This window comes from Nyctibius grandis, chromosome 1 (genome assembly GCF_013368605.1).
Source record: "Nyctibius grandis isolate bNycGra1 chromosome 1, bNycGra1.pri, whole genome shotgun sequence".
Taxonomy (NCBI): domain Eukaryota; kingdom Metazoa; phylum Chordata; class Aves; order Nyctibiiformes; family Nyctibiidae; genus Nyctibius; species Nyctibius grandis.
In genome coordinates this window covers 32,166,923-32,194,487 of record NC_090658.1, presented here as the reverse complement: position 1 = coordinate 32,194,487, position 27,565 = coordinate 32,166,923, and the positions used below count along the sequence as shown (strand labels likewise).

The following is a 27,565-nucleotide window of genomic DNA, read 5'->3' as shown; positions in this document are numbered from 1 at the left end:
ACAAAAAGGAATATGCCAAGTACATAAGTAATTTAACAACTTTTGTGGACTAGAACATCAATTGTATCACCTCCAAAGTTGTTTATGTCAACAGCAAATTTGGAATGGAACTGCCACCCTTAAAGTGCTCTGTTTTCTTCAGCTACAAGTTTCAGCCAGTTAATTTTTTAACACACCACAATCCAACTGTTTCATTCTGATGACACCTAGGGCCACTAATTAAAGGCTTAGTTTGACTGGCAATGCATAGACTTGTTCTAACCAGATGTTCCCTGCCCCAAGGAACTTGCTTGCAAGCAAAGCCTAGAAAATAGAAACCTACACTTCAGCCACTACACAAATATGCAAGGGCCCAAGAGTTGAAGAGGGATTTGGAAGAAATGCATTTCTGTGAGAAACCCTACCCCAAGGTGTGGGGATGAACAAGACACTTCATTTGTGGAGAGCTCCCCGAGTCGGTTGGAGAGTATTCCTAAGGGTTCAATATCAGTACTCCACCACATAAACCCACATGCAACCCTAGGATACGCATTTTAGAAGTTCCTTGAACAATTTGACTTATAGTTCAGGAAGGGCTTCTCAGGGTTACCAGTCCAAAACTATGACAGAAAATAATAAACTGTACTGTAATACAGTTTATATACTGTCCAGACTGTAATACTGGACAACCAACAAAAAATTCAGGCCTTGAGTTACAGAGCTTCTCTCACTTTCCTTATTTGGAGCATTTCACTACAGTACGGGACAATCTCCTATTCTCACTCTTCTGTCCCACAAAGTCTGCTCTGGAACAGACCCAGTTACCAGCTGTTATCAAAGGTGAGCCCTAACCTGTCAGATCTGCTTTTGGCTCTCAATTTCTAACAGCCAGCCAAAAAACTGGAGGTTTCTGAATCTGGCATAATCTCTTGCAAATAACACCAGACCACTGAAGCAAAAGGTGGAACAACAGGTTGAGGCACAAGGCTCCAATTCACAATCCTTTCTTGGATTTAGCTGCAGCAGCTGAAGGACTCTAAGCCAATGGACTGGACTATGAACAGCAACAGCTCAGGAGCAGACACACTGCCACTAAGCCACCCCTGCTACAAGGGCACAAGCATCCAGTGGGGAGACAGCAAGGTCAACAGGACCAATCTTCCAAGGCTAAGGGTTCAAATTCGAACCCTAACTACCACGCTTCACAGCCCAGCCACCCTTACCAGAAACTGCTGGCAGCGTACACTAACCCAACAGCAGGTGAAGTGTCAGTCAGTCAATCCCTCCCTTCCCATTATGGTGACTTTTGATGAAAGGGCAATAACAGGACACCAACTTCCTCACCAACACCTGCACAAACCAGCAGACCTCTTGAGCCAAAGCCCTCTGAGCAGCCTTAGTTGTCAACTGCCTAAAGACCAACTTTAGTGGGAAAAAAAAGAAAAGTCCATTACATCAACACCCAAAGCTTGCATATTTCCTGGTTTCATTTACAGGAGGCAATGGCAGCCTCTCAGCTTCTCCAAGTGAGGTAAGACCAGGAAGACCTATCACAGCCACACTAAACCAATTCAGGACACATGGTACCAGAAGGAGATCTTTACAGTGGGCAGAAATGTCATCTTGAAAAGATCCCAAATCTTGGATGCCAATCCAAGGTTGGTCAAATCTCCCGAGCTTACACAAATGCGTTGACAATTTACCCAAGGACAGTCTCCCAGGATTTTGCCTAATGGCAGTACTGCTGCAAACTAGAAACACAACAGCAGCTTGCTTTCCCTTGAATTTGGGAACTTCCAACAAAGGTCATAAAGTGCAAAAGCAAGTGGGTAATGAAGGAGGATAGCGGCTAAGCACACTGCTTTTAAAGCTCAGAAAGCTCTTGGTTTGGGTGGGGGATGCAAATCAGTTCTTATTCTATCCCAATTAGTTGCTCATTCTCCACTTACACTACTACAGACCTGATTTTATGCTCACACCTAACTAACTTTTCACTAGGTTTCAATGCCAGCAGACTGGACCTTTTAAATAATGCACGTACCACACATACCAGAATACGTACAGACCTGCACAGACCAGTGTGAGGAAGTTGAGAAGGCAGAAGTCCAGCCTGTGCCTGGCAGTCCCACATCATTTGAGGGCAGTAGAGGAAGATGGTACAGGACACTTGGCCTGGTCACAGGGTCCATGCACAGTGCAAGCATGGGAAGCTCCCACACCGCTCACCGCTGTGACACCTATCCCATGTCCACACCTGCAAGGAGATCTGGCCCACCACCTAAGACAGAGCACTGCACACTGTTAAGCGATTAGCATGCTGGTACAAGGCTCAACCAAGACCAGGCAGCTGCACATGGTCCCCAAAGGCCTGCAAAACACATATAAACCCAGAATTTGAAAGTCTGGCTTTCTGCCCATACACACGTATACCAGTCATTGTACCACTCCCCATGGCAGTCTGCAATGCTACCTCTCATGGTCTATGCATTAGCCTTGCAAGAAACAGTGCAAGCTTAAGTCTCTCTTCTCTATTGAGCCTGCAAAAATGCAGACCACCTGTTTGCAGCACAAAACCTTGGCACTAATGTGAACAAAATGGCTGCAGATACCCACTCCTGCAGGTTTTCCTGCATGCCTCCAAGCATCCTGAAGGTTGTATATACTCCTGAAAGCTCCTTGCAACAATTCTCACAGTTTCACAACCTGAGGCTCCAAGAGAGAAACAATAAAGCTAAAGGAGGCAGTTACAGCCACCAGGCCCAGAAACACAGCGTTCAAAAGAAATCCCTCACTGCCTCTGCAGAGATATTCTGCACTGAATCCATCCACTACAATCTAAAGCATTGCCCTTATTTTATTTCCAAAAATAAAATCTAATCCTGCCACCCCCAAGAACCACAGAATCTGCAATCCCCGCAGGAAGAAGTACACAGACACAGCAAACTTTGAGGAAACATCAGCACTGTTTCTTAACAAAGTTGCCATCAGCGTGTCCAGTGCCTGCGCAGAAGTGCAGCCACACGGCAATCCGCCTCTGTGTAACACATACAAAAGACTCCACTGGAGTCTTGGTATACGGATCCCCAGCCCCCAACTCAGGCAAGGAGGGCTGCTACTTTTCCCATATCCCTTCTTTGATTGGGGGCCAGGCGCTACACTTCCCACAGTACTGATGCCGATCCAGAGTAACTTCTGCTGATTTCAGGGGGTATCCCCATGGTTCACAACACTTTCACCAAATCACGATCTGGTAATTTTCTCTAAGTAACCCATCACAACTCCATTTTTATCCCATTGCATATGGCTGAAAAATTCCTCCTTGCATTTGTCAGGAAGAGCTTAGATACTCCTCATCCTGAATCTGTGACCCTCGTTTTTCATTTGAACACTAAGAAAGGATGTAAGCAGAGTTCAGAAAGCCATGAGTCAATGCAGTGAGCCCGACTGCAAACTTCAGCTCAGATTCCAGCCTTCAGGACCAGCAGGGAGAGAAATGCAAATAACGAGCTAAAAGGCATTTTAGGCAAATTATGTTTGTACAGTACCTAGCACAGGGGGGCTCTAGCCTGGTGAGGGCTGGGAGACTACACATTGCACACATACAAAGGTAACTAGACAGGCAAATGCTAATGTAGCTAAATGTGAACCCCATTAAAAGTAAATACTTCTACAGAACAGACAGATACATCTGCCTTTATCCACCTTTCTGTATTACCTGTTGAATTGTGCAGTGTAACTCTGACAGCAAAGGAACAGGACTTCAGTAACAGGAATACAGCCTAGGCCAGTTCCTACTGAGCACACTGGCTGAGAGGAAACTGGCCCAGCATAATAAACACTGCAAGTTACTAGCTTTTCAAGGCCCGGTTATTAGTTACGTGAAGGCTGCAAAAAACTACTGAGACAAAACAGCCTGTTCTTACCTTTAGCTGGAAAGGTTGAATTTCGTTCAAACTCTGGTTCCTGAGCTTTTTGGTGAGGATCTTCAGCATGGTACAAATCCGAGGAGCCAAGCAAGGGTTAAGCATACACACACGCACACATCTACATCTGCCGAGCCGCTGCTGCTACGCTTGGAGGAGCTCCGCAGAGCTTGCACCCAGCACCCCCAGGTACACGGCAGCGGGGGTGGGGGCAGCAAGGCTCCGGACAGCCCGCTTCCAGCTCTGCCCCCTCTCTCCTCCGCCACCGCACTCTGTCCTACAGCCCTCCGCGGGGGGAGGGAGAGGGAACCCTTTCCAAAGTCTACAGAAAAAAATAAATACCAAACTTCCTTTGCCTTCCACCCCCCTCCCGGTCACGCTTCAGAAAGGAGGGAGGTACCAGCTGGCCGCACGCTGCAAGGGACAAGAGACATTCGGCGCAGAGTGTTTATTGAGGGACGGCAGAGCTGCCTCGCCGAGGCCGCGGGCTCCGCTCACGGCAGCGCTCCCGCCTGCCCCCGCCAGCCCTGACGCCGGCGGCCCCAGGCGGGCATCGCACCCCGCTGCCGCCGGGCACCGCCGCCCCGGGCGCCCGCACCTCCCCGCACCCGGCCCGCGACGGGAAACTTGTAACGAACGGCGCGGCACCCGCGGCGCCCATTGGCCGGCCGGGGCGGGCCGGGGCGGGACGGGGCGGGGCCTCCGCTTAAAGGGGCCGCGCCGGCGTGTTCGCTGGTGCCGGCTCAGCCGGGCCGGAGAGCGTCAGGGGCTGGAGCCAGGCTGCTGCGGTGCCGCCGGCGGCCCGTCCCGGGCAGCGTCCCCTGGGTCCCCGACCTGGGCAGGCTCTGAACAGGACGCAGCAGACTGATCACTGCTTGTGCCGCACCGCACCGCACCCTGGCTGGCAGCCGGCTCGCACCGGGAGGTGACAGGATGCTGTGACCTCTGCCCTGTCCCCCGATTCAGAGCATCGATCCGCACGGAGGACTCGTATACCCCATCTCGCGTCCCCTGAGCCACCCAGGGCTCTTGCAAGGGGCCTGCAGCAATAGGGACGCTCGCCACCGTCTTTTCTCACAGCAAATGCAAGTGCGGGGCCAGGATGGCAGCCACTGCACCAGCTGCCCTCAGACACGGGCAAGGTGCTCCATTTCCACCGCCCATCCTCTGGCACCTCCCTGGCAGAACAGTCGGGAAAGTTCCCAGGGTCTGGCAGATAGGCTCCCAGCCACGCTGAACTCACAGGAAGCCAGTGACACGTTTGCCAGCAGTAACAACAAAGGGCTTTCACCCACTGCCAATGCCACGCCAGCGATAAACTCCCCGTGTCTAGGTGAAAGGTTCCTTTTGCCCATTACCAGTCCCTTGGGGCCAGCAGAGCCTTTTGTCCCAACCTTCCTCCTGGGACAAGTTCAGAGGCGCTGAGGAGGTCTCCACTTGTGTACAAATTCCAGAGGAGCACAAGCTGGTTAACGTATCAGTTCCCCGTTCTCAGCCAGCAGGCCTGTAAGGAGATAAGGAAAGAGAACTCGTAAAATGCTGACTGCGGAAAAGAAAGAGAACATCTTCGCTACGGGGGAAAGGGCCTCCGTTCAGCTCCGGTTAGCAAAGTATTTTTCTTGAAGGAGTACAACAGGCACAGAGTCTGAGCCAGAAAACGATGTTTCTGCTTTTCAGATAGTGCCTTCTTAGAAGATGCCTGCAGTAGGAAACAATCTCTCATCCATTAAACCATACTTGCTCTGTGAGTTCTGCATTCACACTGTGGACTTATTTTCACCTGGTTTTCCCCCAGTTCACACCAAATTGAAATCACCATCCAATCTTAGGACTCTAAATCACCATATGTTGTTCTAGATACTTCTGGTTTCCTTACTGCATGAATACAGAAAAACAGGTAATGGTGCACATTATCAGACCACTAGTCTAGCATCCTGCCTCCAACAGGAGCAAGTAAAATGCCAGAGGAAAGCAGAAATCCTCCATCTAGATATGCAATAATACATCTAATGTTAGGTAAGAACTACTCCTGATCCCTAACCGATAATCAAGGTACATCCCAAAGCTTGACAACTGAGTGTCTCTTACCCTGGTGAATGTCACTTAAGAAGATTAATTCTTTTCATATAAAGTCAAATTCCCCGGGGCCTTTATTCATTCCTTATTCTGGCACTGGAGCTGCTGGCTGTCCTTGTAGTGGTCTGTAAGATATGACCCATAAACCACAGTCAGCTTAAACTACTGGGTGTGATTGCTTTCCCATATTTGAGCTTTCTGGGTTCAAGCACTGGGACAGGCACATGGCAGGGCCCAGTTGTTTGCCTCAGGACAGATGAAGCTGAAAAAGCCCCCTGAAATGGGAAGGAGCAGAACCTGCCATCCCACTTGCAACACCTCACAGCCTCTACCTGAACTTACACTGCCCCACTAAGGCATGGAACAACAGCGGTGACCACAGCCTAGTGGTGGGCTTGTACAAGCCTGCCTGACCTGCTCTGGGGCCAGTGCTGCTCACGACAAGTGGCCAAAGCAAGTGCCAATGAGGCTTCATCATGGCACTTGTGATGTGAGAGAAACTAATACTATAATTCCTTGTATTAACTCTGCTTCTGTGAGTTATGCCTGCATGTGTTTCAGCAGATACTTGCAGAGCAGCTTTTTCTTTCTTGCTTTGTATTTCACATAACCAGAATAGCCAGGAACACCAACTTCAGGTACACCCAGGTCTTTTGGAGGTCAAGTTATACAGGCCTGCTCCCAGTGTTTTCTCAGACTGCGTAGCCACGAGCATCTCTTGTGTTCCAGCAGGCTCAGGAGAAACTCACGCTCTCAAGTTCCTCCCCAGCTAGCCTTGCACCTCGCACTGGTAAAGTACTATGGCCTCTCTCTCGCTCCACAGCCACAATGCCAGGAGCAACTGATTGACAGATCACAAGCTCTCCATTGAACCATGGCATCCAGCATCTCCTCTGAATGAGGCACAGTGACACGCTGCTGCAACCAGTGATGAGCAACTTAGCAGACCCCCAGAGGAAAAGCAGCCCTTGCAGAAAGCAGAGCTGCAGCCTACTGCTGCAACTCTTGTTTTATGTGATCCTTTTCCTGAGGATGAGGCTTGACATGCTAGATGGGTTCCCAGTAGATGACAAGTCATGCTGCCGCACCATATACTGGAAAGAAAGCTTCCTGAGAGGTGTTGCTCCTCCACACACATACAGGTTACAGAACACTACCAAGTCACTTCTATCCAAGGACAGCAAAATATTTTCCAGGGGTAAGTAACAGTATTATTCCCAAAGGAGAAAACTAAGACAGAGGAAGGTCAATTGACTTTCTGAAAGGCACTGAGGAAAGCTGTGGAAGATCCAAGAATAGAAGTGGTATCTCCTGGCCCCTAGCCATATGCTCCCAGACTGTAATCTAGCCTGTTACTAGATCACACTGCTGGAGCTGTGCAAAATTCAGTGGTTTCACTTCCCAAGCATCTCATGCGATCACTTTGCTTTGGTTTTGGTTCCTGTGGCTTTCTCACCCCTGGAGTTTTGATCTGCCTACTGGGTTCAAACCAAATCCAAATCTCAAACCTAGTCAAAGAGGCCAAGTTTCCTCTGGTCACATGATAAAAACATGAAAAATGCATTCCATAACATTTATGGTAAGCCCACATGCCTGCTCCAGCATTGCTTGAAGGTCTTTTTAAATTCCTCATGGCCAGACCAGGAGCAGAAAGGAGGCAAGTGGCAAGCTCCCCCTGCAAGAACACATGGCATTGTGGAGACAGGGAGAGGGCAGGGGACTGCAAGCTGAGCCAGGATCCTGGTTCACGTCCACAATACCTACATGTTCCTGCCTGCTGATGCCATGGGGAAAACATCCCCGTAGAACTGCCTGAGCTCCTGATGTGCCACATGTTATTTTCCCTCAGAGACATTCCTCTGTGGGAATCCTGACCAAACAGTACAATAGGGGAGACAGGCAGGAGGAGTGAAGACAATGCAGCAAGGATCAGTTTAATGCACAGATTCCCTCTGAGCTGTGTTTCCTATTGTGCCTGGAGGACAATCTAATACCTTCTGCAGCTTATCCTGCCCTGGGTGTACCACTGACACTGCGAGACGCAAGAACAGGAATGTGTGTGGGTGCAGAAGGCCCCATTAGGCAGACCTGGCCAAGCCTTCTCATAGGGAAAGAGATGCTATTTTCACCCTTTGAAGTCACCGGGGGATGTGCTCAGCCCACCTTGCACATTGAAACTGTTCTTTGGCCTCCCTTTCCCACACACTGTGCCATAGCAGGACCATGCTGCATCTGTTGAATGCAAAAAAACCTGCCAGTGAGGAGGTTCAAGTGCCATCTACTGGGGATCTCCCCTCATTACACCAAGGGAGAGACAAGGATGAGCTGGGAAAACCCCACCCACCCCCTCTCGCCTATGACCCTAACTGGGTGGTGTCTGGGACAGACACTGGAGCTACAGCCAGTGCCAGGCATGGAAGGAGCATCTGTCTGCCAAGGGCAATGCTAAAAGAGAATAGCAAGACAGAAGCAGGATGAAAGCTGAGCCTAGAGCTTGCTTGGAGGGAGACATGGGCCTAAAGCCAGGCCCATCTTGAATGGTGCCACAGAGCAGGGCCATCCACCAGCTGTCTCAGCCACAGTTCAGCATATGTAGATAGAAGCAGGGGAGAAGGACAGTCCACAAAAATAATGAGAATTGTTCCTAGAACAGTATGACTGACAAAACAGGCGAAGGGCACCGAGCTCTGTCCCTGAGCCAGCCACCACTTACGGCAGGTACTACTGGGCGTTTCTCCTCCCAGTGTGTGAATTGCTAGGCCTGTAGGCTTCTCCAGAAGGGATCAGCTCTGACTTTGCCTCTGTGCTATGTCTGCCGTAACACAGGCCAACTGAAGCCAATTCCCCACCATACAAACCATAAACACCCCATGACCCAGCTGCAGGCGTGAAGCTGCAGTGCACACAAGTGCTCTCCGAGCTCTGGCTGTGTGGTCTTCATACCAGGACTGTGGGGCAGGCAGTTGGGAAACATCCCACATCAGGTCACAAAGGATCCCTTCACTAAGGCTACAGGGACCCAAAGGTGGGAACTGACCACCATTACCTTAACAGCTAGATACTGTCCCAGAACAGAGCCAGCTGCTGTCATGCAAACACTTGCAACATTCAGGGAGTATCAGGAAGGGCTGGTCAGAGACGGCTGAGACGGACAGCTATCTGTCCTCTTTTAGATACATCTCTTTTAGGCACATCTGAGCAATGAACTACCTAGGATACTTGTTTTTGCAGATGCAGTTTTTGACTGCCGTGAAAAGAGGAAAAGAAGAAGAAAAGAAATTGAAGAGAAAGGTATTCAGAAATCACTGATCCCTGCTATTTGGTAGAGAAACAATCACCATGCCAGCATAGGCCATGTGACAGCAGTGAGGAAAAGAGATGATCCTCCTAACAGCACTGCTGGGCAGCCCCATCTCTGTTGTAACTCCCTTGCTGCCCGTTCTCTCCCTGCAAATTGCTAGAGCTGATTGGAAAGTCAGCACGTGGCTAATACACTGAGAACCAGGGAGAGCAGGATTACCATGGCCATTTACACCATGCTTCTCTAGCTGGTACTGCAGACATGCATTCCTCTGCAAACAGGCCTGGAAGGGGGCCCACGATGCCCACTTGGTAATGGGCTGCTTGGACAGCACTCACAGGGCCAGCAGTTTAGCTTGGCCAGCTGGAAGCTCCAGGGTAGCAAGGCAACCTGGCTCCTCAGAAACACAAGAAAAGAGAAGTGATGATTTCTGCTTTAGATAGCTTCTTCCCTCTAACCCCAGGAGAAGAGGAATCATCTCATCTGGCCAAAGGATCTCTGACCTTCTTTCCTTCAAATACAGTCACTGCAACTCACTCACATCTCTTCCTTTTCAAATGCCTTCATGATAACAGTCCTCAGCTGGGATCACACAGTGGTTCTGAGCCCTGCCATGTAGCTAGCCAGGAGCAGTCAGTCCACAGATAAAAGAAACATCCAGTCTCTACATCCCACCTCCTCAGAGAGGGCCAACCAACTCATCAGCTGTCTCAGACTTGAGGTGTTTAGGTCAAAGACAAGAAACCTCAAACTGCAATGCTTAGAAGGGCAGCATCAGAGAGAAAGGGCCTAGGTTCCTGCAAAAGAGGGAAGCATCTTAAGCAAAAGTGCTAGGAAATGAGCACACTCAGTCTCTGCAGAGAAAGGGAGAAAATATAGTGGTTGCTAGTTTGATGGGGGGAAATTCCTTTCTGGAACTTCCTGGCTGCACAGACAGCCTCCGGGCTTATCTCAAGTGTATAAATAAAATACAGCTTTCAACATCAAAGAGGTTTCCCAGTTCTTCTTGTAGGGCACCCCATCCAAATCTGTATTTGTGAGCAGTTTCAGTGCTTCTAAGGAAAGTGAAAAAAGAGCCAGGCTAGTATCACCGGGGAAAGAATTTCCAGGAGCTGCAAGTTTGAACTTGCTGCCTTGCAGCTCATCCCTACCATGGGCATGGTGCATGGATGAGGGGAGCAACAGCCAGACTGCACCCACGCTGTCCCCTGGCCAGCCTGGGGACTCCTGGCCACAGTGCCTCACTGTGAGCCTGGCCAGACCTCTCAAATTGCCATCAGATGATCAGAACACACCATCCAGGCACTGGTGATGTTTCACAGAACTGCTAGGACTCCCGTCAGCCTACCTGCGCCCCATCTCTAGCTGCTGCCAGGCTGCAGTTCATCAGTGGGGAGGGAAGACAGTTCTGGGTCCGCTGAAGTCAGTGCGCAAACCTGTGCTACTGAGCTTCTCTTAGCACGGCAGGGAAGGCTGGGGAGAGGAGCACGAGTACTGCCTGAGGCCTCTGTAGGAGTGACAGCACAGCAGAATCCTCAGAGAAAGGCTGGGAGGTAAAATATACAGCCCTTAAAATAACTGTAGAACTGAAAATGACTGAGGATTTGTGGCCACAAACCAGCTGGAAGCCAACCGAAGGGGTGCAAGCATCCAGTAAAACTGCACTTGGAGGAACAGAACAAGATAACCTGTCTTCACAAGCCTCTGCCTCAAAAGCTCAGATTGCTAGACTGGCCAAGGAAAGAGTGACCTTAGAAGATTTTGTAACGAGAATAAATCACAAGCATGTCATTTACTCCTTGCTTTCTGAACTCTGTGAATGCAAGTTGCATCTGCACATCCCCCCCGTCTCTTCTAGAGGCCAAGGCCGTATGCTGAAACCTTTACCAGTTTCTCACAACTAAGGACAGTTATTTGCAAGCTATCCACCAGAAATCCCAGTTGGAACAGCTCTCTAGGGTGCGTGGCTGTGTAAACAAGGATGAAAATGGCCTTGGGAGGGAGGAAATGAGTTTGGCACCAGAAACTGTGAGCTCTGCATGCAGGCACGTTAGCACTAAAAATGGTCAAAAAAGAGGGCAAGAGAAGATGGGCTAAGAAAAATGGCAGATAAAGGGTCAGGATGGGATATTTTCATGGAAATCTTATCATACATCACTCCCTCATGTCTCTCTGTTTTCAGGGTAAAACCTTTCAGCTAAGAGGTGCTGTCAGAACAGAATTAGGATCTGGCAGATCCATGGAGACGCGACAGCCATGGCCTTCTCCTGTCCTACAAACCTCCCCTATGGCCGTGTTGGCTGAAATAGACCTTGTGAAAAGCGCTATATTGTATCTGACACTTTCTGTTGCCTGTATTGTATACCAGCCGTCCCCAGAGGGCACAAGAGACCACCACTTTACCTCTGCGCTGGCTCACCCTTTCCAACCCAGCACTGCCAGAAGAAGGGAGAGCTGTCTGGAAGGGTTCTTGGTTTTTCCCAGCTCTGCCTCTGTGTTCTTCCACATGGGCTGAGGGCAGAACCGGGATTACCACAGAGCAGCAACGAGCTGCTTTATGTTGATGAGCACACGCGCAAGCAGGAAGTTGCGCTTTATGAGCCAAAGGTCTGGGTGCCTCATGCGCAGCCAGCCAGGTGCCTGATCCCAGGCTCTGCACGCTCCCTTGTCAGTGCTTAAGCCCAAGGACAGTGCAAAAGGCCAGAGTGAAAGGATCAGGCCTGCCTCTGAGTCCCACCCTGGGATGATCTCTCCTTGTCTGAGTGCGTGAGAGGTGGACACGAGAGCCTGACACAAGTTACACCCCACCACCAGTCTCCTAGCCCTCAAAGGAGAAGAAAAGTATGGCCCACACAACCTGCCTGCATTCAGAGGTGGCAATGCAGAAACAAATTCTCTCAGTCTGAGTTTCCACACCACCACCAGCATTCCTAGAGGTATTAATGAGTAATTTTCTGGAGCCTGTTTTTGAAAAACCTATCCTCTTTCTCAGTCAGATCTACTCAGCTGTATTCTGGCTCCCTTCTAGATGGGTAATGGGCCCAGATACATAGCATCAAATCCCCAAATTAACCTGCTCACACATCACAAAGAAGCACATATAGCAGGTGCGTGGGATTCCATCTCTGGGAGACCTGTGTGGCTGTGTAGCAAATTGCAAGAAAAATAGGACAGACAGATTCAGTCTAAAGGATCAGATGTTAATCTCATCGCTCCCCAGCCCTCCCCTTTTCTCCCTTGTAAACCCAAAGGATGACTTCTGAAGATCCAGCCAAATTTGCTGTATATATGGCAGACACTCATCACACCAGCAGATAAATGGGCTTTCAATATACTTCTGCCCAGCTCTTTGCTGCTATCATCACCACACTGCACCATCATCATCACAGTATCAGAGCTGTCCCAACACCTATTTGCACATCGAGCAGGCTGTGGTTGGGACAGTTGGATATTCAAGTTACGTATTGCATAGCAGAGCGGCAGCCCCACCAGATTGGCCAGACTTGCACAGATGAGACACTCATTATGTCAGTGTTCATCTCAGCCCTGGCCTACACACTCTGGTGCGAATGTGGTGGCTGTATTGACAGAAATGAAGCTCAAGTTATGGTAAGAGTGAGGCTAAGAGGATAAAAGCCAGAGAGAGTTAGGAGAAAGAGCTATGATTAGACCAGACAGATGGGTCAGGAAAAGTACGCAATTTGCAGCACTGTAATTAGCATCCTGACCAAAGAAGTTTTGTTCCTTCATATCAATGCAGGTTTGCTGCTGTCAGTCAGACACCTTTCTGTGCTGTTCTTCAGAGGACGTACATAGAAAAGCTAAAAGCTCAAGTACATTCACATAGTGGCAACTCGATAGCACTGTTCCCAAGAGATGTCATCCCGCAAGGATCAGCATAACTGAATATGCTTGCAGGGGTGTTCCCTTGCAAAATTTAGTCAGGCCCTCCATAATTTCGTGCAGAAAAAACAGTGTAATCTTAAAATCTCCAGGTTTTACCTGAAGGCAAAGGAAGCTATTTTCTACAAAGCCTGATGAAAATTAGCCAGCCTTTGAAAAATTACCATTTTGTAGGTTTTTATTTTTTTCCTCTTATGTTTTATGTGACTTTCTTCGTAAAAATATAAAAAATGTTAATTAAACAGAGTTCACTGTTGTTATATGCCACTGTCAAGAGGGCAGAGATAATAAAACTGTGTAATTACAACCCACTTTACCTTCCACCAGGTGTGTGCTATTTAGGGAAAACACTAAAGGGTCATTAACACCAGAAGGCAAGGCTTTTTAGCTAAGGTGACAGAAGATTTAAAGAATCAAGGCCCATGTCCACAAAAACCCACAAGGTCCCATAAAATGGATCTTGGGAGAAATCAAGTATCTAAGCCCAGGCATGCATCCCTTAAAACCCTGCCTAATCCCTTGGGCTCCTAGACTATGCCTATACCAGTAAATTAAACATGCCCAGGACTGTTCTCTGGCACTGAGGGCCCTGGCACAGGATGGCTTGCACCCCTAACATTAAACTTTTTTATCCTTCAAGAAAGGCATTTGGATCCAACTGGTTGTTGGGAACAGCCCCTGGCCCACGCTAACTCCCTCAGTCACGCCTGGGAATTGTTTGGAAGAGTGTTAACTAGCATAGGCCAAAACCATGGCAAGACTAGATTAACAGGAATCAGCTCTTAATTTCATAGATGATGGAGTTGTAGTGACCCAGAACATTTGCTGATACAGACGTAACCCTAAAATCCTATCATGTGCACATATATTACCTATATATACTTATATACTATCTACATATATATACATTTATGTAGAATATCATGCACATATACTGTATACTTACAAGCATCAAGTTTGGTCTGCGTAGGAAGGTTTTCTTGGCAAAAGTGTGGCAGATGATAGGTGTTCATGTTGCTGGCTGACTAGCCATCAGCAGTCTTTACTTTCAAGCGTCTTCATTCCTCCCTTCCAGGTTAACCTTGAATTTCTACCTTCTCTGACACTGCAATTTTATTCTGAATAACTGGAAACATTTGGGGGTAATTTTCACACTCATTTTCACAACTGGAGTGTGTATTCATCCATGCTTAGAGGTGTTTGTCTGGAAATTGCCTTTGCTTTTGAGATTTGCTGTGAATCTCTAACACTGTCTTATGTCCATGCTGTACGTGATCTGGCAGATCCCAGGAACAGTGTACAGCCCAAGACTCGCCTGTGACTGAGCACCTCATGTCCACCTTGCCAGAAGGGAGCCTTAACTACCTGCTCCTCATGGTAAACAACACTGCAGCTCTTCAGAGCTGGAAGCCATTGCTCTGTCCTGTCTGTATGACATCAGTCACACAATGTCATTTTGCAGAGGCAAATAGGACACACAGGGATGACAGGATTGGCACAGCAATTGTAGGCCCATTCCTATAGCACATATAGGACCTTGAGTGTGTCCCAAATGACAAAGTACACTTTGATTTCTCCGGTAGTAATAGCTATTTTTCCCTAAAACTACTCCAGGCAAGTCACGTGGAAGCAAAGGGTATTTATTTACAGGCTTAGCCTTCAGACCATTCTTGTTTATCCATGGATAGGATAGCATCCTGTGTCCATCCAGTCATCTTGCTTCAGCAGTGGAACATGAGCAGTAGCTGGTCTTGACTTTTACAGGAAAGAGCCTGAGCTACAAAGTCAAAATCCCATGCTGTAAAAGAAGAAAACTTTTGTTCATATAAACATGTCCATATAAATTGTATCATGTACTTGCTCATATAAAACAATATACTGTGCACATCTTAGGCGCAGGGGACAGCCTCTAAACAGTCTGGACAATATCTGGATTTAGGTTATGTTTCACTGTACCAGAGGTGTCTGAATCAGCATGAGCTAAAACTCCCTGCCTTAAGACCTGACTCCGCATGGTGTGCAACACTGGGACACTCAAAGGAGCCTGTTGCTCTGTGCAGCAGATCTTCCATGCTAGCAGGGCAGTCTGAGCTCAGAAAGCCTGCTCGGCGAGACCCTGAAGCTGACTTGCCTGGCCCACGAACCATGCTGACACCTTAAAATCAGCAGGGGATATATAATGGCCACCAAAAAGGCTGGGGAATAGCACCCTGCCCGCTGCAGTTAGTGCCTGATGGGTGCTAAGGGGCCCACAAAACAAAAGCCCCAGGCCTGTCTCCAAGCTGCCCATAGCCCATGTGTGAGCGGGAGAGTATTTCTTCACAGCTGCAGGCCTGAGCCAAAAGCCAGAGCGATGTACTCTGTGATTGATGCCGCTGAGTCAAAAGGAAATGACCCACTCCTAGACAGCACTGCAGGAACTGCTGCAGGGATAGAGTCATACACACGCACCACCAGGCAAGGCACTCTGTAACCGAAAGCATCTGCAGACCCGCTCCGCAGCAGGGGCTCGGCCAAGCCGTGCCCCACGAGGGCAGCGAGGAGGGCTGGGAGAGCCCAGGGCTAAGGAAAGAGGGCACAGCCTGCCCCGACCGCGGCTCTCTGCCGACAGCCGGCCAGGGAAGCCTTGCTCGACCCGAACCCAGGCAGGGAGACACATTCTCCCGTCAAAAAACACCCTCCCGGGGCCTCTGCTCCGCTCTCCCCCGGCTCCGCAGGCCGAGGGCCGCCGCCCGGGCGGGCCCTTCCCCGCAGCGGGGCTCCCCGGCCGGGCTCCCGAGGCGGCGCCGGCCCGCGCCCGGCAGGGGGCAGCAGCGGCGCGTGCACCAACGGCCGGCCGGGCCCGCGCAACGGCCCTAACGGCCGGCGGGGCGCGGCCGCCCGCCCCGGCCCCGGCCCGCCCCGGGGCCGCCGCCTCCCGCCGGGCACCCCGCACCCTCGCTCGGCGGCGGGGCGGCGCGGCGTCAGCCTGGCGCGGCTCGGCGGGGCGAGGAGCGGGGCTGTTCCCTGAGGCGGCCCGGGGCAGCGGCAGCCGCCCAGCGTCACCCGGGTGTCCGCAGGGGCCTCTGGAGCCCCAGCCCTCGACCCCTGCCCAGCACCATCACCGCCAAACAAGGCCACCTGAAGGAACGCCGCGCTCGGCTACAACAGCACTGGTGCCCGTTTCAGAACACGCAGCAACCAAAACCACCTCGGTCCCCTTCTCCCTTGGTGGGGAGGGAGTATCTCCAGGTTTCCCGTCACTACAGTAGGGTGGTGGCATTGAGCCCACGGGGAACGTGGCCTCTGCTGCCTCCTCACTCTACCCCAAGGCCTCAGCCAAACACACCCATCCGGGGTTCGGGTTTATGGTTGCCTTCACGCACCCTTTTCCGAGCTTTCCTCACTTCGGTGCAATCCCTTCTTGTAACAGTTGGGACGTGGAGGCCCGTTGCAAGACCGTGTGTGCAAGTCCCTGCCAAGATTTTCCCATTGTCACGGCTCACTGAGTTCCTTCCCCTTCCTCCACCCACCAAATCCTGCTGGGTTACTGGAAACACTGCAGTTCTAATGTACCAGTGTCTTCAGGCCACCTATGGCAGAAAGGGATTTTTCCAGGAAAGACACTTAAGACAATCACAGTCATTCCCGACTTCTTTGCCACTTGCAACTGCTGCTTCTCCCTTACTGAAAAGGGGTGATAACCTATTTTGACATTATAAGCTACTAGAGAGGGAAGAAAGAAAGGAAAAAAAAAAAAGTTAGGTGAATCTGTGTTCTCCAGGCTCCAGGACACAACCAAGCTGGCCAACCTGGTCCATATAAAACCCACTCCAGATGCTAACTCTGTCACTTCCATGGTGACCAGCCCAGAAGTGTGCAGATTGCCTACAGAGTGTCTCCTCCTACCCCAAACCTTATAAAATTTGGGGCAGGGGTGGGACCAAAAAAAAAAACACCACCACAACCCTAGGTAACAATGTTGTCTTAAGACTCAGAACAAGGCCATAAGAATCAAAATTTCTGTACTACAAGATCAGCTTTCCTTTTCCAAATCCTTGGTCACATTTCTTAATCTCTCTGAGCCTCATAATTTTCAGCATAGCACCATCCTACCTGCCTGTGCCTTGGCTCCCCAAACTGAAAAATGGAGGAAAATGCCTATTGCACAGGAGCAATGTGAGATTTATTTAAATAAATAACACTGGCAAGGTTCTTGGAAGTTGCCAGATAAAGCATGTCACTTAAGAACAGAGAACAAAGTAAATATGGCCGATAGCTTTATCGTGAAGGAAGTAGTAAATATCTTTGTCTTTGTGACGCTGAGAAATACAAGGAATGAACAGCCTCTTTTTACATTGTACCTTGCATTTGCTTGCTGAACATTCCCTGCTAGATATCTAACTTGCTACTGAACAGAACTCAGAAGGACTCAAGCATTATTTTCTTAGCACATCAGACACAAGCCTACAGAGAGTGAAATGCAAACAGAGAAACAACAAGAAGCTTTCTTGTACCATCAAAGATGTAGGAAAAGGAGCAAGGAAAGGTGGCAAACCACAAAGTTTGCCCGACAGAGAGGCCAAAATAGGGGAGAGAAGCATCAAAAGCAGCCACAGGCATCTGAGAGGAAAGCACAAGTGAGTGGGCGGAAGACAATGCAATAATACAAAAATAAAGCCCCTGGCCCATTTGGGCACATTCAGATTAAAGGGCAGGGGCCAGCCAGACTGACAACTATCTTGGAGCTCTTCCCCAGGGAGCAAAGCATTGGGTGCTTTTTGGCTATAATAAAAAGGCTTTAGGCACTTCTGTTCATACCAACTCCCTTTATTACTTGTTCCTCAGTGAACTAATCTTCCCTCCACGATGGCTTTCCCCAGCAGCCTTACCTGAACCCTTATGGCAAATGCTGCTTTCTTCTTCCCACAACAGCAGCGAAAGACAACGGCCACCACACACAGGCCACCACTGCCTGCTCCACCAGACCTACCGAGGTACAAAATCTGCTGGAGCAACTTGCTAAAGAATTCCTTGGTTTGGCCATTCTGAGGACAAAAGTCACAGGGTTTTAGTCACATCTCAGGTGCTCTCTTTACCCAGCAGACCCCCACTGACCTAACGCATGAGAACTGTCACACGATGCTGGCCAGCTGCATTGTATCTTCACAACCATAAGAGCACACAGCAAGCCAGCTCTGTACAGTACTGTAGTGGTGCAAACCGGAAAGGCAGCTAGGAAATCTCCCTTCTCTCCATAACTCCAGCAAAGATATACACATGGGAATACCCTGACATGCTTTTTAATGGCTTTTAAAACACTCAGTTCTTGCCCCACAGTTCAGAGCCCTCTGAGTCCCAGTAGCATAGCACATGCAGTGTAACACTGTCCATCAAAACCTGGGCATGATGTAGATGGACTCAAAACCCCTATCTCCATCTAAAATTTTTCTACAAGAAGTCATTCTCACACTCATCACCCCTAAGTAAATTCTGCTCCAGTTTTGGCATCCTCCATGCACTGCTGGAACCTCAGGACTCTTCCTTGTCTGAGAAGACCTTGGGTTTCCTTAAGAGTTTGCACTCACAGTATAAGAGCAGGCCCTATAATTGCCCTTTTCTCCTGTGCATTTTTGAGTTGTGGAGAACTGGACTGGTGGGATCCCCTGGACACCACACTCTGATGGTAGGGAGAAGTACAGCAACGCAGGAAACGTGAGAAAAGCTGATGGCACTTCAGGCTCTTTGTTGCCTCCAGCTAGTTTGATGTGGCCCCATCCTGCTTGAAGAATCTCCAGCCAAACTGCCCACTGGTCTTTAATGAGATGCACGAGGCAGAAAGGACACAGCCTGGTTTCCCCCACAAGCTTAGCTCGCCAGGTTGATGTCAGAATGCTTTTGGTGTAAAGTGATGGGAAGAGCCTGAGTATCAGAGCTGCTGTTTCTCCTGGCTCAAAGATTCACTATGGAAACATGGTCCCTCTGCTTTCCTAGATCTGAGGAGCTTGGCTTGGCTCCAGAGAGATTAAAGGTGCTGAACTGGAGGGGAGGATCTTGTCATTCATAAAGGACCGGTTGCAAGTCTGGGGAAGGAGTCTATTCCATTATTAAGATATCTTTGTTCCCTCTGGGAAGCCTTTGACCTGGAGGAAGGGTCTGAGTTCAATGTCATTCTTCAGGCAGGTAATTAAGCAGGAGGTTGGTGGAAGAAGCAATCTCTTTAATCTCTCCTTCCTGCTCCTGTCTCCATAGACTTCTTGCACCATGAAACAGAAGTCCTTACCTGTGCACAACCCTTACCTATTGCCAACTGTTGGGAAAGCTATGACTTCAGGAACTGCTATGAAAAGGTCAGTGCTAAAATCTGACAGCATCTCCATCAAATCCAAACCACGGCAGCAAGTTTGCTCTCTGCACCTCCTTCCACGGCTACAATAAAAAGTGGGCAGCCCAGCAGTTAATGCTTACAACTCAGAGTAACTGAAATTGCACAGGGCCCAATTCCAGCCCTGCTATTGTGCAAGTCTGGGAAAGGCACCAATTCTCCCTGTGTTCTCCCCCTCACCCTCCGAGTGAAACAAAACACCCATCAAGCAGCAGGCTGGCTTGACTGAATGAATTAATAGCTGTAAAACAACCTGAGTTCCACACAGGTCAGTCAAAGCCATTATCAGGAGTCTGACACTGGCTATCACCCCCTCCTTCAGCAACAAGGGGCAAAAAGAGGATACATCAGGAAACTGCAGAGTGACCCAGCCTCAGAGAGAGATGTGACATCATACGGACACAGTAACATTTATCCATCAGGGCTGACATAAACTAGACTTGAACCAGGCAATCTGGAGTTTCGTAGCCACCCTCTTAGCTCCTAAGGCTCAGAGCCTTAAAAGATTTAAGCATCTAAATAACATCAGCTGCCTGAAACCTAAATACCTTTGAAGAGCAGGGCCTCAGGATTAGTCTGCTAACCAGAAGAGCAGAACTTCATGCCACCGGGAACACCAGCCCTGATGTCTCACCTGATACTTGCGAAGGGCAATTGAGGATTGAGGACCCACCTAGTTAATTAAAGCAGTGTAGTATCTTGCTTCTTAATAGGGAGATATAATCAATGTTAATCTTTTGGGCGTGCTACTAAATATCCAAAGGGGATGTTTGTTTTGCAATTTCCCTCTTCCTTAATGGCAGCTTTTCCCTACCCTGCACAGTCAGTCACCCTGCAGTTGACAGCTATAAATATTTTGGCTTGCTTGATAGCTGTAGCATTTCAGTGTCTTTCACCTCAAGCTTCACCTCATCCATTATCCACTGCTCCTTTGTGGCAGTTTCTGAGCTGATCTCCTCCTGTTAAGCTACACAGGCTGTGAGCTCTGTGTAGACTTTTCCTCAAGCTCTGGATGCCAAACTGATCCATACCAGGTACCTGAAGGAGTAGTATCAAAGGAGAGCAAGCTCCTGCCTTGGGCAACTCGGAGAAGATGTAAGCCGTTTGCCGGCACCACCAGAGACAGCAGAGATGCCCATCTCTGACTGAAGAAGACAGATTAGACTGGGAGGCAGGGTAGACTGAAAAGGGGAACAGAGAAGGAAGGGGACAGGATGGGTAGTCAGGAGAAGGGCAGGGGAAGCATAAGGCAGGGGAAAGCTGAAGCAACAGAGGCAGTGGGGGAAAGCAGGATGTCTAGGGAGGAATAGGGTTTGAAATAAAGGAGTGGGGTGACGGGCAGAGTGGGCATGGCTTAGAGTCAGACATGAAGTTTAGCTGAGGAGCCAGTGTATGTGGAAGAGTGGAGATCATGTGGAAGAAGGTGGCGGCAGTTGCAGGTATGGATAGAAAATCTAGTTATGGATATACTTGGATCCCTACCTGCCAAGTCCTAGCTATGGAAGCAGTTTTGGAGTTGCTATACAGTGGCCTTAGCAAGGGCCAAAAAAAATCCAACAGCTTTTTACAATGGGGCTTGCGAAATCTTCATGTCTGGAGAGGATATGTCTAACATGTGACTGCAGAGGATAAAACTTTGTAACCTGGAGACTCTTCCTAGGCATAAAGTTTGGGAGGCTTGGGGAGAGTTGGTGAGTATACAGCAGCAGAAGGTGGCATTAGAATTTCTGGAGGAAAAAGAGCAGAAAGGCTGTGCAGAGAGTATGAATGGATTGAAGGAAAAGCAGCGTTGGTACAGTTGCCCTAGCCTCTTGGGCAACCACATGCAAGTGCCCTAGATGAAGCTGGCTTTGCTGCAGGCTTTACAGCTAATGCCATTTTAATTTCTGACATGTCACTAATGGAGAAAGATTTAACATGTATTTATTCAGTGTCACTAAAAATACTCCAGCGGCTGCGGGGGAAGGAGGACAGGGCTGATTGATGGGGGAGGGTGGGGAGGACCTGCACTTTTGTAAGGAGTGAAATGTGATGCTTACAAGCGGAATTTGGAAAGGCTTGCTCCCAGTAACTGCTGAGTATCCTCTGCCATGAAAACCTGCTGTCAAGTGTCATGTCAAATCAGGGAGACTGCGGGCAGAGGCTGAGAGAGACCCTTCTAAGTGCAGCCTGATGGACGGAAATTAATTGCACTGCTATGGCATTGCCTGAACCTGTCAGGTTCTCACTAGAAACAAATACTGTTCCGCTGGTAATGAAGGAAAGGTTTAATCTGATTTCACCCCAGGTGAGTATGTTCAGTACAGCGAGTCCCTTTGCTACTGTTAACACTCACTGTGTTAGCCATGAGTGGTCATCTGGCAGGTTTTAATCTGTTTCACAAAGTCTGCAGAAAGTGTGGGGCAGTAGGTCAGCTGAGAGAACAGCTGGGTGCATCACGTTCTTCCCCCTTCTCCTGTGTGGTGCAAAGCCAGGTCACTGGCTCCTATCTTGTGCTTCTCCCTTGTCTCTGCATGGGAAGGCTTGGATCTGCAGCGAGGGGTGGCAGAGGGCCTCCTCTCTTCTTGCCGCAGAGCTGGATGCAGTCTTGATGACAGACTGTGCAGGCTCTATAGATCTGCCCCTACTTTCACATTATGTGACCTGGAAGGTGGGTGACATGCTGGCCAGGGTGCCACGGCTCCCTGCGCTCCCTTGGTGAATGTGCCCTGCCTTCCCTGGAATGATGGAAAGAGGATTTGATGCTTCCTGGGCCGAGAGTGACCGTTGATGTACTGACTCCTCCAACCCAACTGGGCTTTTGGTCAATAAATCATAAAGCAATAGGAGGCTTCTCCGCTCACAGTATGCAGCTCTGTTCCTATGCTTGCTAATTACAGATGGGCTCACATAAAACGCCAAGATTCAAGCCTCCGTGAGCACCAAGGGAACTCGGATCCAGATTAGACAGTGCTTGGATGCTTTGGTGATTGGCACCTTAGAAATTACATAGATAGTCAGAGCACAGTGGAAATAGATGGGACTTTGCAGGTTTGGCTCTTCTGTGCTAGTTATAATTATTTAAGATGATGTTTCACATCACATTCAAGCTCCTGTGCAGATAGCAGCAGCAGAGAACAAGAGATCGCAGCCACCTAGGAGAGGATTATGTGGATATGACAATGTTCAAACCCACTGGGCTCTGCCACGCTGCATTATTTAAGCCCAGTAACCAAATTTAGTGACCAGCCCCTGAGGCGCTGAGAGAAAAACACAGCTTCCAGAGCTCCTTCCCTGCAGTCCTATCAACTTCCTTAAAGGAGCCACTGGCTTTTCTCCTTCTCTCAGCCCCACCAGCCAGGCCTGACCTCTGGCATTGCTCCCACAGGAGCAATGAAGTCCTTTGCACTGGTGTAACATGTGACCCAGGTACAAGCCATCACACAAAGCGCAAAGTCATGGGAGTCCAGGGCAGAGATACCCGCATGGGGAAAACAAGAGCTGTCCCAGCTCCACGCCTTCAGGATGCAGGGCACAGGGGTTGCCTCTATGCAGTGAGGCGTGAGCTCAGGTACAGACAACCCTACAGCCAACACACAGCCTGTCTGGATTGCGGGCTGCTTCCCAGCCATAGCTCTGCACTAGATATCCATGTGCGCTCAGGCTGCTTATGCTCCCCACTCTGCCCAGACCTGGCTCTCACCTTCCTGGGAGCTTTGCAGCTCCAGCTACATCTTTGCATGAACGTGCTTGCTGGTAAAATGTGTGGACAGAAGCAATTCTGGACATACAGACAGGCTCAAAGATCTTGCGTGAAGATCTCTCCTTCCCTCCCTTGCCCACCAAACGCTGCAGCTGGTGGGAAGAGATGGGCCCAGCTCCAGCCTTCCCTCAACAGCAGAGCTTTGTCACTGATCCACAATGTCACAATGCCAAGCAATGGCACTTGTTAACCAATTTCCAAAAGGATTAAGGCAAAGGGAGCCTGAGAGGCTTGCGCAGACCCTCTTTGCTGGCACCTTAGGCTGTTGGTCATCTGGCTTGCGTTCAGTGAGGAGGTGCTATGCTATGCCACAGCAGGCCCTTGTCTCCCCAGTAAGATGGGAGTGCCCAATTCCATGTACATGGTCAAGCTCTCTGGACCAATCTATGGGAGGGAAAGGTTGAACAGAGTGAATATTTAACCAGCACTGTGTGAAATGCAAACATATGTCCACTGTGGTATTTGTCATCGCAGGGCACTGACCTTGTACATACATTCGAGGCAATGCAGCTTAACTCTCCGCTGATTCTGGCAGAGCTGGCTTGAGAGACCCAGAATTTACCGTGGCATGTGAAGAGGTAGGTCATTTCAGTAAAACCCAGGCTGAGCCTCAGGGAGCTATGAAATAGTGCTGAGACCTGCTGGTACCGTAGGTGACTCTCGCCACCATGGCTATTAACTGCAAGGCGTGTCCTCTCCACGGCGGCGATCGGACGCCACAGCCTCTTAAAACTGTCTGCTCTCTCTTAGATCCCTCCCTGGCCTTCCGCCCAGAGCCCTGGAGGCAGCGAGTCGGAGACTGGTGTTTACAAACACAGCCTTTTAAACCGTGTGTGGAATGAGAAAAAGGACCAAGCCCAGCTGAAGGGCCCTGGGAGGAACAGATCTCATCGGCACTCACAGGGAACGTCTTCCTGAGGCACCGCTCTTGACCTAGATGAGCCACGGCTGAGCTGCCAGGACAAGGAACAATGGCAGGCCAGCAGCAACGGGGCTCTCCAGGCAGTCGGGGCTCCTTCCAGATCTGCCTCACACGAGCTGGGCTGCTCTGGTGGCTGCCATGCCAGGGACCATACAGCAAGACTGATCATAAAGGCCAGTTCTGCAAGGAAAGACAGACTTTGGGGTTGCATGGACAATATCAGCTAGGCCACAGGCCATGGAATCTCTGCCATCTTGTGCCATTCCCAGATGCCGAACTGTGGGTATTTAGGATTGATCGGGCTTTTTAACTTCTTTGTTGTTGTTGTTTTTGCAATACTCAGCCTGACCGAACTCAAAGACAGGTTGTTTATCACATATCTCGAATGCCATGACACATATGGTGTGTTGTACCAGTGCCCCTAAGCTTCCCCTACACCACAGCCATTTTATCTGTAAAACACAGGCTCCTTCCCGGTACTCCTATTGTTCCAGTGACCACCAGAGCCGACACCAGCATTGGCCTCTGGTGGATGGTCCCGGCAAGCAGGCGACACTCAGCAGAAACTGAATTCTTCTCCCTCCCTGAGCCCCTGTGCCCAGTCAGCTCTTCCCTCCATAACACGGACCCCCATCAAGATGCTGCAAGTCTGTGCCAGCGAGGACAGCAGTAGTGGCTGTCATGTGGACGTAAGTCCTTGGAGAGCTGTCCTCATCCAATGCATTTCCCCCAGGACAGCAGACGCTTGTCAGCTGCTGGGTGGCTCCTGCTGCGTAGTGCTGGGTGTGACACCCGAGAGCGGGGTGATTTTCTGTGAAGCCGATTTACTCGAGTCCTTTCTGAGGTCTTGTCTTGAGGGGGAAATTCTCCAGCGTTGCTGTTGTGGGAGAAGTTATTCTGCAATAACTTTTAAAACAGCTGCCCATGGGGACACAGTATACTGGAAAAACAGTCATTTCATTTTGGTGTGATCACTCCAATTCATGAGCCTGGCTCTTTCCCCTCCCTCCCATCCACTGAAAATTAGCTTGCTCGATTCAGCTGCAAGGTCTTCACAAGCAAGGATTCGAGGGCCACAGTTTGGCCTGCGATAGGACAGCCGCCCAGCTCTACGGGCTGGTGTGCTCTCCTCGCTGCTTCAAAACAAACAGCAAAACGTGCAAATGTGCAAAGCTAGCGTGTAGCCCGCTCTTGGGAAGGGATGTGACTCCTCAGCCTTCTCTAGGGACCTGTGTGGAAACTGAGCTGTGAAAATGAAAATAACGGTCCTGGTGAGAGCACAGCAAAGAATTCCAGCAGCTGTGACTAACATTAAACCCCTTGGCAAAGGGCTTCCCGCTCGCGCTCTCTGCCTCTCCCACTCTCCGGGAACCTCGGAAAGAGCATAACTGGAACCCCTGCCTGGGGAAGGGGAGGATGAAGAACACGTAGCCACCCAGCCTGGGATTTCCTACAGCTATTGCTCGTATCAGGCAGACAAGGGCCACGTGCAGCAGCTCCAAAACCAGCTCACAGGAAGGGAAAGGCGTGAGATTGTTTGTCTGAAATATATACAGCAGGGCTGGCTGAGGGCAGCCCAGAGCTCCATCTTCTTGGATGTGGAAGCAAGGCCCGGGGTTTTGCCAGCAGCCTGCCGCCACCCAGCCTGCTCTCTTATGCTAGCAGGGATGCATCTGCAGCAGCAAACATCCAAGCAGAGGAGATTTTCAGGATGGGTTGCTTGGCAGGGAGAGAAGGGGTGAGTGGGTGTGGAAGAGGATCAACCTGTAATGTTCCTCAGTTGTGGTGCAGCAACAGGCCTCAGATTTCCTCCTAGGGCTCCAACTTACCTCAGCAGAGCTCTTGTCAGTGCTCAGCCATGCACTCACACAGGGAAAGAGCCACCCCTGCCTGGTGCACTGGGCCCTTCCTGGGACTGCAGGCTCCATTCTTCTGCTGCCCCAGACTGACGCCATTACAGCCTTCCTCAGGGCTGACCTGGTTGCAGCTGAAAGCCACAGTAGACACGTGGATGCAGCAGAACCAGACAGACATAAGCTGCACTGTGGCACAGGCAGGATGAGGCAGTTGCCTGTGGGGTTAATGACTTGGGGGCTAGAAATCTGCAAGCTCAGGGGAGAAACCCCTCGTAGAGTAGTTGAGCTCTGTCCTGTCTCCTCTACACCACAAAGCACATGCCACTGGTGCAACACCCTTCTCATCAGATGAGTACGCCGGCCATGGCCCATCACTAACTGCTGAGCAGCAGCCTTCCTTCCCAGCCAGACCATCCTCTCTACAACACTAACCTCTCTGAGGAAGGGGGAGTAGGGGAGTAGCACTTTTAAAGCAGTCTGCCCCAAAAAACATGGCTCCAATATTGTTTGCGCTGAAGTCCAAAAGCAGAAAGAAGATCAGCCTTTTTGCTTTTTTTCCAGGCAGTCAATAACTAACCTCCAGGACCCGGCTGCTTACGAGACACAGAGAGAAAATTTTTAAGAGACAGAGATAAAGAGGACGTGGGTGCAGGGGGAGGAGGAAGGCGGGGAGGGGGAGAGGAGGGATACGTATGTCACAGCTTACCTCAGAGCCAGAATTAGAAGCTGGGTAAAAAAAATAAAATCACAGCAGGAAATAATGTGTAGCTTAAAATAGCAACATCAAATGGGAGCGAGAATGGGGAGTGGGTGGCATCTGAGGTTGCTGCTCTGTTCCTCCCTCAATGGCAGGGTGATTAATATGTCTACGCTACTTGTGTTTATGTAACAAAGGGCACTAACGGCCAAAGCTGCATTTTCACTAACACTGCAGGGGAGTCTGTGAATCTTTCCTTCCACCCCTAGCATTAAGTGGGAGGATCTGCACTTGCGCTTCCTGCCCCAGAAACAAAAAAAAAAATTTCAAAAAATCCATGCTTCAGCACTGCACACGCAGTTACATTTCCATGGTTTGGCAGGACGGCACAGAGACCTTTAAGGCTTTGAAGGCGTTCCTCTGTCTTTCATGGCTCCTCACAGAAAAAGCCTGTTACCCAGAACACACCTGTAAACGTGGTCGGGTTGTCTCTGGCTGGAGGCTGCGCTGTAATAGCAGCAAGGTACCACTGCATGTTACTACACATTTTCGTGCTGGTTCTCTGTATTTGCAGTGAATCATAGATCTCTGAGATGGGTCATGCAGTCCGTTTCCTTGCCAGCACAGGATTGTTCCTAGCCATGTACTTAATCCCTCACGTTTCTCTTGGGAGACAATGATTCAGACTGATCAGTCTTTTCTCTACACACCTTGTATCCTGAGAACTGCATTGAAGACTGGCAAGCGCTCTCGTGTTTTGGTAAGGAAGGGATATTTCTCTTGGGTGCATCAAGAAATATTC

The 27,565-nt window shown here is 49.8% G+C and overlaps 1 protein-coding gene across 3 annotated transcripts in view; it reads right to left on the bottom strand.

Moving 5' to 3' along the window:
* LOC137666799 (uncharacterized) overlaps nt 1–4,433 on the bottom strand; it is a 61,667-nt gene extending 57,234 nt beyond the window's left edge. For all 3 annotated transcript variants that reach the window (XM_068407044.1, XM_068407052.1, XM_068407060.1), the window contains exon 1: nt 3,903–4,433. In XM_068407044.1, the coding sequence (XP_068263145.1) occupies nt 3,903–4,007 (105 nt within the window). In that variant the 5' untranslated portion in view covers nt 4,008–4,433. The remainder of the gene's footprint in view (nt 1–3,902) is intronic.
* Nucleotides 4,434–27,565: the final 23,132 nt, after the last annotated feature.